General features: G+C 37.1%; 1 protein-coding gene across 4 annotated transcripts in view; it reads left to right on the top strand.

The window, feature by feature from the left end:
* The window catches only part of cacna2d3a (calcium channel, voltage-dependent, alpha 2/delta subunit 3a), a 624,026-nt gene extending 608,846 nt beyond the window's left edge, over window positions 1-15,180 (top strand). For 3 of the 4 annotated variants that reach the window (XM_051921047.1, XM_051921048.1, XM_051921046.1), the window contains 3 exons: window positions 5,091-5,206; window positions 5,681-5,760; window positions 14,726-15,180. In XM_051921047.1, coding sequence (XP_051777007.1) covers window positions 5,091-5,206; window positions 5,681-5,760; window positions 14,726-14,818 — 289 coding nt within the window. In that variant the 3' untranslated portion in view covers window positions 14,819-15,180. Of the gene's footprint in view, window positions 1-5,090; window positions 5,207-5,680; window positions 5,761-14,725 lie in introns of those variants that run through there. The other variant, XR_007933861.1, reaches the window with a different exon arrangement.
* The last annotated feature ends 3,285 nt before the right edge of the window (window positions 15,181-18,465 follow it).

Genomic DNA, 18,465 nt, shown 5'->3' with positions numbered 1-18,465 from the left:
CGCAACTATTTTTACCCTGTTTCTGAAGTCACAATCGCTCTTCTAGTGTCCCGATTTCCTTCCACTGTGCCATGCCGTGTCCCTCTCTGAGAGGCTCTGTTTTTCTAATGCTACTACAAGTCTACTCCTGTCTTCTTGAACCTTCCTCCTGGCTTGTAAGTGGAATGTAAACCTCAATGTAACTGTGTGACGTTTCTCTATCCATTAACCATCCTGCCCCGCTTATCTTCATGGTAATATGCTGGCTACTAAAGTTCACCTGTGTGCAACACTTGCAACTCACAAATGCGTGCTTATCAACACTTAGGGCCGTGATGTTTATGTGTGAACCAATTTGCATGAGTGCTGCTTGCTTTAACTTTTCCCTAATGTGGAGTGGTAAGGAAATGTATAAATCTGAATATTACCTCACATGTTATAAGGGATTTCAAACTTTGGTGCACACTTTGAGAAATGCTTGGTTTTGAAGTACACAAGTCATCACTATTGCAAAACTGTACATTACTTGTAATGTTACACTTTCATTTTGACTGATAGCGCATGACTTCTCCACAGATGTAGATGGAGAAATCATGTTACAAAAAAAAATTTGTTATGAATATTATTCCATCTCTGTCAAATCAATATCATTTTACGAGTTCATCCTTGACCAGCGTTTCCAAAACTTTCAGGCTTTCCTTGAAAATGCATGCCGATTACTGCCTGAACGTCATCCATCTTCAGGCAACTCTTAGTGACTTGGGACAGCTCACAAACTCTTCTAAATCCTGGTGAAGTTAGGAGTAATATTCTAAACTAGAATAATTGATAAAATGCAGTTACTCTTACTCCAAAGAGTATGACCAAATTTGCATCACTCAGAACAGTTTTCCTACTCTGAGATACTAGATAAATACACGCCCAGAGAATGGGTGTTTCTGGGCTTTGCAGGAATCCGGGCTTCTGCCCTTCTTTGATTTTCACAGACTGGGTTGGCTGGTTCTCCCTTGGTGTTTCGAGCTCGTTCAAGGAGTGGTGTTACATTGATCAGGAGCTATGTTGTATTGGGTGGCAAAAAAGATCGGCAGCTTAGTACTATTGATTGTATGTACCCAGGGCTGAAAGATCCAAGACTTGGCACCATAGATCAGGGGCTTAAGACTCTGAAGCCCCACACATCCTCCTAATGCCACTAGCCCAGAATTCCTGATTTGTACCTATCTGCCTGGTCCAGATCATAGTTACAATGAATGTGAATGAGGACATCAAAAAATGGATGAATGAATGGTTCTGTTAATGGATTAATATTGGCAGGTAGAGTTTTTTGTTTTACCTTTTGTAAATGTCACCCTAAAAACATTTTGTTACTATTTTAATATCTGCAGAATTGAGGTCCCAGACATCCACATTTTACATATAGTAAACTGAATGTAATTTTAATTTTAATGAAGTCTCAGGCATTTCTAGGCTATCTTCCCCAGCACCTTTCATTATCCTTAGCTCAAGTTCTATTAATTCAGTTTAATGTACAATACGTTTTATATGTAAAATAAATAAGTAGAATTGGTCTGGAATACAATTTACACCACTCTGCTTAAAGGGTCATCCAGAGATGATAAGATGTGACCACAAATGGATCGTACAAAATTTAAGAAGTGGTGTGTGATGGTGTCAGGAAGCGTATGTGGTCTTTTTTAAGACAGGAATGAAAATAAGCCACTGTAGCCTTAATGCGTCTGAGACTTCCATGTTTAAAAAAGCATAAGCACTGGCTTACCACATGCCATTCTCTCCCTCTGTAGTGTACAGCCCCACAATCCGTGAAAAAATTACTTTTTCGACTACAACAGTTAAGAATGTTTTTGTGGGTATTTTCAGTGGCCTATTTGTGACCCAGAAACGGCAACAGTTACAGTAACTCTTTTCTCATATTGGCAAAGATGGTCAAATCGGGCTTTTGCATAAAATGCATATGTTTCTGATGCTCAGCACTCACATCAGGCCTATTTTGGCTACGTATTGTATATGTTCTATACAATGAGGTCTACTGATTGTTCTAATCACATTGATATATTTCTTTAATCTCTCTTATACATTCTGCTTACCTTTTTCTTCAACCTCTGCACCAGAGATTTTTTTTGTGCATCTTTAATGTTCCAAACAAGGCACAGCTGACCTTTCTTTTTGAAGAGGCTTAGGTCTTTTAATGTGTGTGACTTGCTACTGAGGATCTGTCTGTTCATAGTTCCTATTCTACTGTTTTTAAACTGTGATCTGCTGGTGGAGTAACAACCAGCTTAGACGGTGGCAAATCCCTAAGTAAACCAATCGTGAATTCCATCTGCATTACAGGACTGAGTCACTAGAAAAATTGGCAGAAAAAAAGGGTGATGTCAGAATGAGAGACCATTGTGACTAATACTGACCATTCTCTCCATGATTGCTTGTCCTCAAGTGCCCTTTCATTCATCCATGGTGTGTTATGATACCCCAATAGGGCTTGATTTCCCAAAGCCTGTATGATGCCTGCCCTCATCACGCTCCTCTTCACCCCAGCCAATTATAAAGGACAAATGGGCATACAGTAGCTACAGCATTTCATACATTTAAAGTACAATAGGGTGTTTCATTGTGGGTCTATTTTGCACTTTGTTTTTACTGTTTTGCACTATGGTCTTATGTTTTGTTTTTCTGTTGGAGAAAGTGGATTTTTCCATGTGGAATCAATACTGAGAAGAAAAGGATTTTATGTGGAGAAAGACCAAACAAATATTTCCTTAATAATTTATATTGATTTGTAAAATTCAGTTTTAAAATAAATGCATTGAGGACATTTCTTTGTGTTTTGTTACTGTAGTAAATTTATTTTGGAATTAAAATGAATGGGGCATCAAAAATGTCTTAGTTTTACAAGAATTACTTTCCTCACTCCATTAAAAATACTTATTAATGAAGCAGTCGTATAAGAACTGAATGTGGAAAGCTGCCAAGCACGTATAGCGACTTCAGTAGAAAGCAGTACAAAGATAAATGAAAGAAAAATATCCACACACACTTCAGTCTTCATCACTACTATGGCAGTCTTATAGTCCAGAGATTTTTCTAAAACAAAATATTGTTAAATACGCATCTGAAGCTCAATGTATAGTTATGATTCTATTAAATCAGTTCTAATTTATTAAACTTTTTTGAATTTTTTAAAATATTCTTAATTTAGACTATATTTTTTAAGAAAAGAGCTATAGAATTCAGATGGTGTGATAAGATTCACTATAATTCAGGTTGTTACTAAGGGCTCGCCATTTTGTAGAAGTTATCACCCTTTGCCACTAGTTCACCCCAGACCTTCACACAATACCTTGATCTTTCATTTTGAATCAATTCTACTCAATTCAATTTATACATGAAAAGGGTGTTTGAACGTACAAGCCCAGCACACAATGTATTACATATAAATTCAAAATATTACTTAAAACATAACACAAAGTGATGTAAAACAATAGGGCATAACCTTGAAACAGTTTTATTTATATATACACTATATATGTAATATATTGTTGTCCACCAAGGGGGCATATCAGCCCCTCTACCCGGCACACACAGGCAGACACCAGTTCAAGTCCAGCACACACATTTATTCCCGTGGGGAAACCGTTTCCCTTTGCTCCCCACTACACAGCACAGCACAGTACACAAGTAGAGAAACTGAGTCCTTGCTTCCGTTCTCTGTCTTTGCTGCCTCCACTCCTCTCCCAGCAAGCTTCATCCACCTCCTCCCGACTCTGGCTCCTTGAGTGGAGTGAGGCGGCCCCTTTTATAGGTGACCTAGAAGTGCTCCAGGTGTTCCCAGATCCTCTTCCGGCAGTAATTCTGGGTGTGGCGGAAAGTGCTGCAACCCAGAGTTCTGAAACTATCCAGGTGCCCCCTGTGAGCTTTGGGTTGAACTCTTGTGTTCCGGGGGAGGTATTGCCCTGAATATGCCCTCTCCAGCAGTCCTTCCATCACAGGGGCGTTCTGGCCGTCTGCCACTAGCATATAGTGTGTGTATATATTATATATATATATATATATATATACACACACTGTATATATTCAGTATATATATATATATACATCCATAAGAGTATCTATCTGTCTATCATAAATTGTGCTATTTACAGATCATATCAAACAATTTCGACCATTTAGAAATTTTACGTTGAATAAAAAGGAATGCAAAAAACATGTTCATAGGTTTGCTTTGTGATAATCAAGAGTCCAAGATATCATAAAGGTTTGGGGCAGCCACCCATATATTGTTTTTCCCAGCTGCAAAAGGGTTGAAATAAGTAGCACGATGTGCATATTACAGAATCCAAAACAGAACTCACTATAGTAGCCCAAGATGGAGGCTTTAAAGGCCTGTAGAGGAACTAATGTCATCAAAATGGCCGGAACCAGAAGTGACGTCAGCAAAGGGGCCGGCTTCGGAAGTGACGTCAGCAACGGGGCCGGCTTCGGAAGTGATGTCAGCTGAGGCACTGGAACTTTGAAGGATTTCCCAGGAAAGGTCTGTAGGGAACTGAGAAAGGCAGTCGGCACACTCCGCCGCCCCCTGGTCGGATGTTTTATTACACTTACTCAGACCCTTTAGCTGCCTCCTACTCACACGTGTGTGACAGCTTTTTATAATTTGGAATCCATGTCTTTAGGACAATTTGTGTAATTTTGAATTGTGTGGTCTAGAGATTTAGATGCTTTTGGATCATTGTTTTAAAAAGTCAAAATGAAATCCAAAATTATTCAGACTAAAAAGCAATGGTGTAGGCCTTGTAAAGAGGCTTCAGGCTGTCTTCCCCATCATTTGAACAAGTCATGGTTGAGGGTGGGTTCATTTCATTTTTGTGTCTGAATGACATTGTATACACATCAATTAAAGACATAAATAAAAGGCCTGGCATTTAAATTAGCACTGACCACATTCAAAGGCATAGACGCGTGATATTTTCATGCAAATTTTTTTTTTTTATATAACCTTTGTGGGGTCAAACCCATTCCTACAAAGCACATAATAAAAGTAAAATGTCAAATATGTCCACGAAATGTTGAATTCTTTTGCTGCTCTTTTTCAGATCCTTTGTCATCCAGCAGATCCCCAGTAGCAATCTCTTCATGGTGGTGGTCGACAACGAATGTGATTGCACATCAGCCACACCCATCACAATGGAACCAATTGAAATCATGTATATCCTTGTTTGCTTTAAGTATTTTTGAGACAATGGTTCTTAAGTTATTTTTATTTTTTAAGTTTTTAATTTAAGCAAACACTCTTTATCTGTCTAATTCATCAGGATGGTAAATATTTAGTGCCCCACAGTGTTTGCCACAAAAACATGCTTTAATGAGATGTTTTATTAGATTTATTATCATCAGCTTGTTGCTTGGGGTGGGTAGAGTGCAGTATTAGACATGTGCTCAAGTGGAAATGTATTCATTATCCCATTAAAAACTCCAAAACATTTTGTCTACACACTGGAGCACAACTGCATCAACAGAAATGTTCAGGAGATGGTTTATTGCGAAAAGTAAACTTAATAGTTCTGTTGTTAATTACATTGTTTAGATTGGGTTTTTTAATGCATGTCCATAAACAGCAGTTGTGCATCAGTATAAAGACCACAGAGCTCTTAAAGAAAGCCATTCCTTAACATGAGCAAACATAATGAATCCCTTAAGTGCGAACGTTTGAAGTTCCAAAAGGACAGAAGGCGGCCAGACTCCTGTCATCCATTCCATGAGGAGGTAAGAGCTTCTTTAAGACAGTTGTCTTCTGAGAAATCCCAAGGCGGAACACAAAAGAATAAACTATGAATGCAACTCTCTGTTCCAGTCTGTAGAATGTGACCTTTAAAATACCTACATTACTAAATTAAAATGTGAGCTACCAATGTGTTATGTATTTAAGCCGATTCAGCACTGTGATGTTTTTGTCCAGTTCAAATAGCACTTTCTGTGGTTGCTCTTCAGTACAATATGTTCTGCCACTCAGGCGGGGTCAGGCATGCTTCTCATTTCTAGGACCCTCTGAAAATAATAACAGCCGCCACTGAGCAACCTTTCAAAAGTTTTTCTTTCTATCTGTTGAATTTAAATCCAGAGGAATCATTGTTACATGCCAATAAGGTTTGGGGGACTGCTTAACTATGATACAAATTCAAAATGTGAAAAGGCCACAAAAGCTATTTTCCTAAGCTGTCCCCAGTGTCCAGATGGTTTTGTAATGTCTCCAAGTGTTTCTGTTATTGCCAGTGAAGCTCAGTTTTACAAATCCCGTTCCCCCTTTTGTAGCTACTTTGTTTAATTGTATAATATTGTTAAGCATTGTGTGCAGTCTTACTACTGCTAAAAAGTATTGGAGAAATTTCATTTTTTTTGAGGTATTGTCCAGCAGAAAAGAAAAATTGCTCCCAATGTGCAGTAAATTTACAGTAGCCTATCCTCCGCATCTTCTTCTATCATGATTGCTTGGGAAGAGATTTTATAAGATCATCATGCGCTTTATACATCTTACTCCTACTACTCATCGTAACATCAAAATTATGCATCTTTACTGCCAATGCTTTTTAGAAAATAGGCATTCTACGAAACGTTGAATCTCTCTCTCTGTGTCTTCTACATTCTTTTAAGATGGCGAGTGCAACTTTAAGTTACTTTTTGGGTTATTTTGTTTTTGAGAAACTAAATACTCTGTATTGCTTTGTTTTATACAATTTGGATCAAGTTTGGATCAGCTTTCACTTTAGCTTCTTTAAATAAAATAGAACATACTGATCTTTGGGACATGCTCAGATTGTCATTTTCTGTTCGGTAATCATTAATCCATTTTCCTGCTTTCTTTATGTCATCTTGGTTGTGGTGGAACTGGAATCCTACTTTATTCCAAGTTTACTGGTACAAGGGATTACCAGTTCTTCTTAAATGGGAATGCCAACCCTCTACAGTACAATTATATTAAAATGAGTATCTCAAGGAAGCATAAATCAGTTTTTTTACAACCTCAGTCACAAACATTGCCAAATTACAAAATTTAATGATTTGTTTTTCTTCATTTCTAATCTGCACACAAAAATTTGTTTTACTTAATATGTTTTGTGAGCGATTTTGCTTTACTAAACAGCAGGCCCCAGCATCACAGTGCAGAGATCTCACTAAGGTCTGGAAATTACATTCAAAGCAAACCCATTCAAGCTCTTCAAATACACCAACATAATATAAATTTGAAAACAATGGTACTAACTGGGTGCTAAGGACCAGTACAAGAGAATCTTCTTTTCCTATTTTATCATTGGAGTTTTATTAAAATGTTAACATTTATCACCTTATAACATTTTTAAATGCCAGCATGTAATACAAAAAACATTAATGATAAACTTAAATTCCAATTTGGAACCATGAATTAATCTAACCTGCATTTTTTTTGAGGTTATGGATGGAAAATTTATATAAGGATGTGAGTCAATCAGTCATTTGATAACCCATTTAGGGTGGAGTGGTGGCTTTGAGGCTAGGCATCTGTGCCAGCAATCAGAAGGTGGCTGTTCCAAAATGCCAGAAGTGTCTGTACTCCATTGGGCCCATTGGTCATGATGTTAATTTGCACCCAGCCCTGGTCCTTCAACTTGCAGGGAAAACATGGGGGTTGCTGGGAGGATTGGTACTCCAGCCACTGTTTTTTTTTTTTTTCTCTCCAGTGTAGTGCTGAGGTGTCTTCCATTGCATGGCTGCACTTGGGTCCCAATCCAAGATCCAGGTGGTTCGTCGTGTGGTGGGTACGGTATGGCACTGTAAAATCGGCGCATGCTCCCAACCTCTCTCTCTCTTAGTCCTGAACAGGGTCATGAGGGGGTCTGCTGGAGCCTATCCCAGCCAGCATAGGGTGCAAGGCAGGAACAAATCCTGAACAGGGTGACAGTTCATTGCATGTTGTACACCCACAAACACACACCACAACCACATACTAGGGCCAATTTAAGATCACCAATTCACCTCTCCTGCATGGAAACCCACGCAGACACAGGTCACTAATTAAGAAAAGGGTTAGAATGAAACCCTGCAGCCACTACGGCCCTCCAGGACTGGAGTTTGAGATCTCTCCCTTACACTTTCTTGTATTTGTAAGCCGAGGAGGTATTGTACTTTTATATAATACTGTACAATATATCCAAAATTTTAGTTCTAGTGATTGGCTCTAGTGAATGGTCTACTTGATTTTAAATCATTCCATCAATTCATCCCTTTTCTAAACCTGTTTATCTAGAACAGGGTCACAGGGGAGCTGGCACATATCCCAGCAAGCACTGGGAGCAATGTAGGAACAATCCCTGGATGGGTTGCCAGCCCATTGCTGTGATTTTTTAAAATTATTTTAATATCTTGCTATGACAAACATGTTCTGCGATTCTTTAGGTAAGGTGGACAGATGTTTTGAGGTAAGGTAATCTTAGTCACTAATCGTGGTGGTGGGGAGTGAAGATGTGGTGCATGTATTTTAGCGCATAGAAGTAAGACTTTCACAGTTTTATATGCACATAAAGGTATGTAAACCTATAAACCTACTTGTCTTGTTAACTGATCTAATGAACCACGGGGTGAGCATACCTTTTATACCAATTTTATTTCTATAGCATGCATTAATCTGTCTTACTATGCAGAATTAGTTTAATAGCAAACACCATTAGAGAAGCGAGTTTAAATTAATATTTCAGTTGTTAATTACATTTATAGTAAAGTGCAATAACCAAACGACAATAATAAGTGTTCATAAATCTTTACGCCACCTTCCACATATACAGTATGTACATTGGATTCAGAAGGTATTCAGACCCCTTCACTTTCTGCACTCATAACTCTGTTGTAGATTTCATATTAAAAGGAATTAATTTGCCAGTTTTACCCATCAGTCCACACTCAATAACTCATAACAATAAAGTTAAAACATGTTTTCAGAAATGTCAGCAAATTTATTAAAAATAAATATTTTTGTTGATTGTATAAAGTTAAGGACTCTGAAAACCTTCTGAATCCAACGTGCGGGTGTGTATATTTTTATCTATCTATCTATCTACAGTATTTATCTATAAAACCCAGCGTCTGTCTGTCTGTCCGCTTGTCACGGATTTAGATCAGGTTTTTTTTCTATAATTTGCTTGAGCATTCTGGTTGATTTTGTGACCTGTCATCGCACTAAGTATCATAGTTCGCTTGCGGTACCAATTTATTTGCATGAATCAAAGGAGCCGGGCAGAGCCTTCTTCACTGTCCTTTTTCACTAATATGTGGGTATATTAGTATATTGTATATATTGGTATATTACATAAACACATATACATTTATACAGTATACATATATGGAGTGAAATACAACTGTATTTTCTGAATATATTGTTTCAAAATGTCATTTTCATTAAAAGATTAGTATTTGACTGTTGGGAAATGGTTTGTGTACTCTATTAAACTGATTACTAATGGAAAATCTTGTAAATGAATTACCCAAATATTTATGACACCAATTACATAATGTATAAGCAGTGCAACTAAAAGTTTATATTGAAAATGTAAGAAAACATAATTACTTACAAAACTCAAACATAAAACTATAAAACAAGAGGCTGGTGCTTTAAACCAAGCTCAGCTGCCAATGAGACACTTTGGGATCAAAAGCCACAGTATTAGAAAAAAGGAAGCATATATTTAAGACATAAAGGATAAAATAACCCAATGGAACATACTATGTAATCTTTTACTTTATTAAATATTTCTACTTGTGAGCAATATTTTCATGGTCAGGTCTTTCTATTTACACAGATATTTGTTGGCTAGTAAAGTAATGCACTTTGAGGATTAAGGAAATATATCAATTTTTATATGCTATATGAATATTTTTATATATAAATCACAGCCACGTTTATCAATATTTTCTTTGTCCCAAGTAAATGTTTAGCCAAGCACAGAAATGCCTCTGTTTTGCCTGCCAGTAATGTATGCTGTAGATTCCAGCCTTTTTTTAAAGTTTTGGCAAAATTAATTTTAACCCTTATAGAGCTAAATGTGGACCATTCTTCTATAGAAAGTAGGAAAAATGCATTGCGTGTGGTGGTAGCTTACAAAAACATATTCACAGCCATTAGCCTGCAATAGCTTTTAGCATTGTTGTATACCTGTATGTGAGTCTGCAATTAAGGACATTTCGGTGCACGGTAGGAAAAACATACCAAAGGATCAATCATCTTTAAATTGCTGCTAGCTGACTTTGTAAATAATGGTAACACTTCAGGAGATGAAGTGTCATTCAGCTTTTAATTTCATGAAGACCACTAATCACAGATAAGGAAGGGAAAACCTCAGAGTGTGGTAAATGTATAAATGGGAAAACTAAATCATATAAATGGGAAAACTAAATCGTTTATATTTGAAATATTTGGGAAAACTAAATCGTATAAATGGGAAAACTAAATCATTTATATTTGAAATATTTGGGAAAACTAAATCGTATAAATGGGAAAACTAAATCGTTTATATTTGAAATATTGGGAAAACTAAATTGTATAAATGGTAAAACTAAATCGTTTATATTTGAAATCCCAGACTAATGCAAACATGTTGCACATGTATTTATTAAAATGATCAGTATTTTTACTAAACCAGGCTAATGTATTAACCTTATACAAAAACTATCCAGGCATGCTGAACTTCATTATTTGGCATCTCGTACTAAATATGCTGTAAATGTAACTTAGAATCCTATCTGCCTCTCTTAATCAAAGTCACTGAGAAATTCTGAAGAGATAAATCATTGGTATCTCTGATCAGGTAATAAAATAATAAATATATTAAACAAAATGAAACAATGGAAAAGGTTATGTTTATTAATATTATACACATACAAAATAAGCAACACATTTCAGGTATTAACGACAAACTGCATTCTATGGCTTGATTCTCATCATTAAAAATAGAGAGATCACCACCATGCAATGCAGTACTGTGTTTTGTGACATTTTGCCTAATAGTTATGTGAATTATTTTAAAGCTTGTGCACTTTAAAGCTAAGACTAAGAACAGAAAAGAATTAAAGCTTGCAATATTACACTGACAGTATTTCTCAAGCTCAGTGACTGTAATAATAATAATAATAATAATAATAATAATTAATCATTCGATTTTGGCTTTCAGGAGACTGAAGGGCATAGCACAAGATAATACATGGCAAATAGCAGTTTTAATATAACAATTAAAGATAATAAGTTTGGGGTTAAAAGAGAATCTACAGCGTTAAGAAGGCAAGTTTGAAGAAGTGAGTTTTAGGTAGTTTCAGTCTAGGAAATTCATTCTAAAAAATGCTTACAAATGGAGAGTTAATCCCAGAGCTGAGGAGCACTGATAACGAAAGTGTGACTGTCTAAAGAGGAGAGACAGACTGATTAGATGACAAGAGGGCCAGGAAAAGACGAGCAAAAGCAGTAAAAAGATGTATGAGGGACGTTCAAAAAGTTTCCGCACTTTTTTTTAACTCTATTATGAATTTCAAAAACAAATGACATCACTTTTCTACATAGTCACCCTTCCATGGCAATACACTTTTCCCAGAGTCGTACCAACTTTTTAATGCCAGCAGCAAAAAAAAATGTATTTGCTTTCACCGTTTCCAATGAAAATATTAAAGTGCGGAAACTTTTTGAACATCCCTCGTATAACCCTTTGAGGAACTCTTGCAAATATGTGAGGGCCAGGTTATGATAATAATCTTTTATACCTGAAAGCCAGTGAAGTTTATATAACAGAAGGGTCATGCCATCATGAGACTAAGGTTGATCTAGTAAAGGTGCAACAGAACTATGGAGCAATTGCAGCTTGTTTAGTAATAATTTTAGCAAGGTTGTGAGACAAAAGAATATTACAATGGTCTGAATTTAAAAAGTAATTACTTTTTTGTCAAGATACAGAGTGGAACAGTGATGTGTTGAAATGTTATGGAGGTGATTAAAAAGCAACAGGATATGGAATTAACATTGCATTCAAGAAAATGGTGTTGTCCGCAACAATACCAAGGTTTTAACTTTAGAGCATGGAGGAATAGAATTGCCATCAATGCAAATGTCAAAGCTGTCATGTTTTGAAAGGTAGCTTTGTAGTCCAAAAGGGGAATTTCAGGTTTGCCATTATTATGCTTCAGGAGATGAAGTGTCATTCAGCTTTTAATTTCATGAAGACCACTAATCACAGATAAGGAAGGGAAAACCTCACAGAGTGTGGTAAATGTATAAAGCTGAATGTCATCACCATCACACTAAAAATTAATACCATTTTCATACATAACTGAACTGAGAGGACTTAGGTAAGTGAGTAGAGTAAGGAGCCTAATACTGACCCTTGAGGCACACCGTGGATAAAGAACAAATTATGAGAACTACAATTTTTCAAACAGATAAGCTGATTTTCTAATAGTCATTTATGACTAAACCATCAGTAAGCAATGCCAGTAATGAGACATTCAGTGCTTGAGAACTGGCATCACATTCTTTATCAAGGTCTGGCAGGATAGGAATGCTTAGTAGTCCAGATTCAGAAGCCTGAAGATCATTTGTGACTCTTTTCAAATTTTTTATAGTTCTATATTTAAAATAGAAACCAGAGTAAAAAGTTCATAATATCTATTAAAGTTCAAATAGTCCTGATATCAGAAAGCAATGCTGCATTCTAAAATTTGTGAGGGTAGCAATTTTAACATAATGTGGGACTACACAAGAGGAGAAGCAAGAGTTAATAACAGCAGTGAGGAGAAGAACAAAGTAAAGTAAACAAGCTTTGAGTAAAACAGTGGCAAGAGGGTCATGATGACAAGTGACTGGATTAGACGTACAGATCAGATCAGGAATAACCCTCATCCTGACACAAGCACAAATATGTGGGCATAGAATGTGCTTATTTTTGGAGTTCTCAAATGTTTTTATAACCTGTATTGCCCAAGTAAGAGTTTGCACCATTAGAAAAAATGTTTTGCTTTGGTAATTTTAGTATTCTGCACTTTACCAAAGGAACCAACTAAAATGAAATGTAATGTAGAATGTGGAATGAAAAGAAGTGATAATTTAGCCCTAACAAAAGAAAGTTTAAGATAAGTAAATGTGTAAATCCTTGCGTGAAGTAATATACTGCAGCACTTCCTAAACTTTTTATGTTCACGGTTCCAGATTTTTCCACGGCAGCCCAAGTTAAACCATAGTATAGTTTATAGTTCTATAATACATACCTGACATTAGCAGTGCGCAACTGGAGACCTGGCACGATTAGTTATAAAAAATTAAACGCAAATTATCACAAATGCTTAGAATAGCTTTTAATTAGTTCTTCTCTGAGGTGCACCATATGGTTGAAAAAAGGCCAGTTTTCTGAATTAGTTGACTATGATGACAAACGCTAATCAGAAAACACAAATTTCAACCATGTGATTTCTTTATCGCATGTTGATTGGCACTCACTAGTTCACCCATCACAAATGGAACAAGCCTATTATATTCACGTGATTCATACAAATCTATGCTTGTTGCCTGACATCTGGATGAGTTCATTCGGGTCTGTTCTCAGAACGATACAGTTTGGTCTTATATAAAATCCAACGTCTATCTGTCTGCTTTTTACGAGAGAACTAAGTAACGGATTTCGATGTTTTGTTTTTTTTTTGTATAATTTGCTTGAACATTCCTCTTGATTTTGCAACTTCTTTCATCGTGCTAAGTATCATAGTTCGGTTGCGGCACCAATTTATTTGTGTGAATCCAAGAGACAGGCTGCGGGCCAAGGGGAGGGGGAGGCAAGTCGTCAGGAATAGGGACCGGGTGGGACCCTCCTCACTCACGCGCCAGCCTCCGTTCGAGTCGCTCTACCTCTCGCCACGTATTGGAGTGTACCTTGCCTCTGCTTAGCTAGCGATACCTGTTTGCTCAACAGACATTATCATCTAGAGATTGTTAAAGAGTAACGTTTGACATTTTTGAGGGAGAGATCACAGCTACGTGTGTTTTAGATGGTACCTGCTCCTTGGCAGAGATATCATGGCCATGTGCTCTTCTGTCCACATGGGGGGATGCTCTCCCATCAGAGCTGAACACAATCAGATAAAGTTCCAACATTTGACATTGGAGCGCACCTACCTTCCACTTGGCCAGAGATACCTTGCCAACTGTTTACATTTTTGCCAAAGAGATCACAGCTACATTCTAACCCCTTATAGCAAAACCAAAAATAGTGTATATCAAGAGGCCCTTGGATATGAAAACTATCAATATAAATTCTTCTCAATACAAATTTACATTTTTTTTTAATTGATTTTTAAAATTTTGTCCTGTTTCACTACTACACGTACGGATCCGCAGGGGACTGCTAGTTATGAATAAACCGACCATAGCACCGGTGAAACACTTTTAACTTAGAAAATGGGTTGCATATTGTTATTATAACGGTGGTATTATTATTTCTTTATATTTTGAATTATTTTTGGATTTGTTATGGTTGCAAAAGATGTCTAATATTGGAATATTTCATGGCGCACACTTTGGGAATTGCACTGTCTATAGCGTAAGTAAACCAAGGTGTGTAATGTTATTTTCCCCTTGTAATGGCAAAGTTTTAACTTAAAACCCTGTATATATATTTTTATATATATAATTTATGTTTCATTAAGACTGACTTTCCTTTTTTTTTGTGTGCAGGAGGAAGCGAAGCAATGTGGCAATGCTTACCGACTGAACAGCAGACCAGCCACTGTTCTTCTCTCTCTCTTCCTTGCCATTTTCACGAGGTGACGAGCACTGGACTCTTCTTTAAACGGCATGCTAAAACACAGAGAGAATCCACAAACTGGACCTTTTAGGGTGACATGCAAGAATTCCTCTTTAGTTGAAAACATCAGCATTTCATGGACATCGATGAATTTAAAATGTGGCTGGAGTAATGCTATGTGTGTGAAGATGAGTTTCCAAAAATAACATTTTAAAAATTAGAAGTATCTTCATAATTTTGCAAGCAGTAATCAAACTGTGAAACTGGGACATAACGTTTGCAGACATGAGTGGTAGTTATTTTAAGCTTTGCCTTATCTTTAAAAAAAAAAAACAAAAAACAAAATGATCTTGTGTACTTTTTAAATAAAGTTATCTTTAAAATATGTTTTCTGCAGTTTTTGTCATGGCTTTGGTGAGAATATGATCAAGATCAGTAGGATTCAGCAACAATTCACATAACACACTGGTGAGGCCTCATCTGTAGTACTGTGTACAGTTTTGATCTGCAGGCTACAAAAAGGACATACCAGCACTGGAGGAAGTCCAGAGAAGAGCAACTAGCAGGTGAGTCGTTTCAGTTTAAGCAAAACAAGATTAAGAGGAGGTATGACTGAAATGTTTAAAATTATGAAGGGAATTAGTCCAGTGGATATAGACTGTTATTTTAAAATGAGTACATCAAGACCATGGGGACACTGTTGGAAAATTATTACGGGGAAATTTTGCACAAACATTAGGAAGTTTTTCTTTACAGAGAGAACCATAGACACATGGAGTAAGCTGCCAAGGAGTGTGACAGACATTAGGAGGGACTTTGAGAACTAGACTTGAAGTTATTTTTGAAGAATTAACCGGATAGCAACGGTAAGCTTTGTTGGGCTGAATGGTGCCTGTACTTGTTTAGATTGCTCTAATGTTCTAATTTGGTAACAAATCTGTTGAAAGTCAATAATATTCAGTAGTTGTGTTTTTTTTAAACCTTTCCATCAGACATTCACAATAAGAGGAAGCACAATGACTTAAATAAAAGGTGCAATCCAGCAGGCTTTGGTAGAACTGAAATAAACCCTGTCTCTCCAAGACAAAGACGCACACATTCAGAGTTTGCCACTGAGGCATTCTTGTTTGGTAAAAACAAGGCTGAGTGACAAGGTAGTTATTTGGATTAGTAAAAGGAATAAGAAAATAAAAATTGTATTGAATTACTCAATTCAGGCAAATAAAATTGAAGAATAATTCTGCAATGTTTGGTAAGGCTGGGATGCAGGGGAATGTTAATCCTGTTGATTTCGTATGATCAGGGACCTACTAAAGGGGTAGGAATACAGGAGACTGATTTTTTATAACATAACCATTTCCAGCCCACTTAATCTAAATCAGGTTCACATGGGAGCAAAGCCTTAACCAGCAACACTGGGTCTAAGGGTGCCAGTTCATTGCAGGGCCCATACACACACACACACACAATGGCATTGGCCCAATTTCAATTACTAAGAAGCCCAAGTATGACATTTTTGGGGGAGTGGGAGAAAAATTGGAGTAAAACTTACATAAGCACAGGAAAAATGTGTAAATTCCACAGGGAAAACAACCAGGTATGGCATTCAAAAACAGGCCTCTGGATCAGTGAGGCTGCAGTACTAAACGCTGAATCACCATACCATTAGATTTTATGCAAATCACAATAACAAAGACAAACATCTACCTGAAACTGTAATTGAAACCCATATTTCAAAAATAAGGAAGTACAAAAGCGGGGTGTTAAACTAAGGCCCCCAAGGTTCCGCAGTAGCTGCAGGTTTTCTATCCAAGCTCTTTCTTAATCAGCCACTAATTACTGCCGCTAATGGGACTGACTTCTTTCACCTTCATTTTAAATGACTCGCTTTTTTAAGACTCACAACCTTTAATTGTTTCCTGTTTCCTTAACCTTCAGGCGGACAATAATGAGATGAAAAGTGAGCCACTGCAGTCCTGCAAATTTGACACGCCTGTGCTAAAGGTTGATCTTTGAAAGTTCAGTCGAAAATGATAAAGTACAAAAGGATGTACACAGAAATTCCTTCTACTACAATAATTTTAACATTTGACTTCACAAAGGTTTCTATGTACTATGCAACTAGTTAAAATGTATATTCTAGGTCAAGTGTTCAAAACATGAAGGTGAACATGTATATGAACCATCTGGTGAGGTCATACATTCTTTGAAATATTTCAGAATGAGTAATTGAATTGTTTTTGGATTTATCGGGTAGCTGCCAGTGCAACAATTCCTTAAATCTTACAAGAAGGATCCTGCATGTCCATGTGCTCACATCATCAGCCTGACCTTCAGTACCTCTGTCCTTTCCATCAGTTTGAGCCTGTTGATTTTGCACACTAGGCAAGACCCACTTCTGACATAGTTGAGAAACCCAAGCAAGGTTCAAAATACAAATGAGGAAACAAAGGCAAAAGGGCTAAACAAACCATAAGTGAAAGCATTGTGATCAAAGCTGAACAATACAAAGAAAATGACATCTTAAATTAGTACATCTTGTTTGCAAAGAGTCGCCACATAAATAGTCACAGGTAGCAACTGTGCAGCTTGCTCTCAAGTGATGCAGATAATGAGGTTGCTATATTAGAGATGAAATAGAGCAAGAGAAGAAAACCACATGGAACCTGTGGAGAAATGTTGGGGTATGGAAAAATTACTGCATGCAAATGAATGTGGAATTTGCAGCCATTTTGAGAAGAACCTAAGACGTAGAAAGTTTTGCTCTTTGTGGTTACAGTCTACTGCCCAACTTTTATTGCACTGTAGCGGACTATCACCCAGCTAAGATTCACACCCGTCGATATGATATATAGGCTGAACAGGACCAGAGAAAGCACAGTCCCCTGTGGCGCTCCTGTGCTGCTGACCACATTGTCAGACCTGCAGTTCCCGAGACAAACATACTGAGGTCTGTCTGTAAGATAATCCACGATCCATGCCACCAGGTATGAATCTACTCCCATCTCAAGCTGGCATGGTGTGGGTGGGAGTGTTTCCTGTGATGAACTGGTGCCCCATCCAAGTTCGATCCCCTCCTGTCCACCTATCAACCTGAAAGAGATAATTTGGTTAGATGGATGGTTTAGATTTATCTAAAGTTGATTCAGAAAGGATTAAGACCTTTTCGTCTTCTGCACACTTTATTGTTTGGGAGATTTAATATTAAATGAATAAATTTGACACGTTTGCCCATCAACCAGTAATTCATAATGACATTGCGAAAACATGTTTTCAGAAAGGTTTTCAAATACATTAGAAATCAAAAACTGAAATCTATAATTTATGTAATCATTAAGACCCCTTGCTGTTTCCTTTAACTAAACTTGAGATGTGTCTAGAACTTGATTGGAGTCAAACTGGAGGCAAACTGAATTGACTGGACATCATCTAGAAAGGCACATACCTGTGTATAGAAGGTCCCAATAGCACAGTGGTCTCAATAATTGTGAAATGGAAGAAGTTTGGAACCACCAGAACACTATCTGGAATTAGCCTTCCAGTCGAACTCAGTAACTGGGCAAGAATGGTTATGGTCGGGGAGGTGATCAAGAACCCAATGGTCACTCTAAGAGAGCTTCAGAAGTCCTCTGCTGAGATGGGAGAACCTGTAGGAGGGACAGAAGCCACC

This window comes from Erpetoichthys calabaricus, chromosome 18 (genome assembly GCF_900747795.2).
Source record: "Erpetoichthys calabaricus chromosome 18, fErpCal1.3, whole genome shotgun sequence".
NCBI classification, from domain to species: Eukaryota; Metazoa; Chordata; class Cladistia; order Polypteriformes; family Polypteridae; genus Erpetoichthys; species Erpetoichthys calabaricus.
The sequence above is the reverse complement of the archived record's forward strand: the minus strand, read 5'-3'. Positions and strand labels throughout refer to the sequence as shown.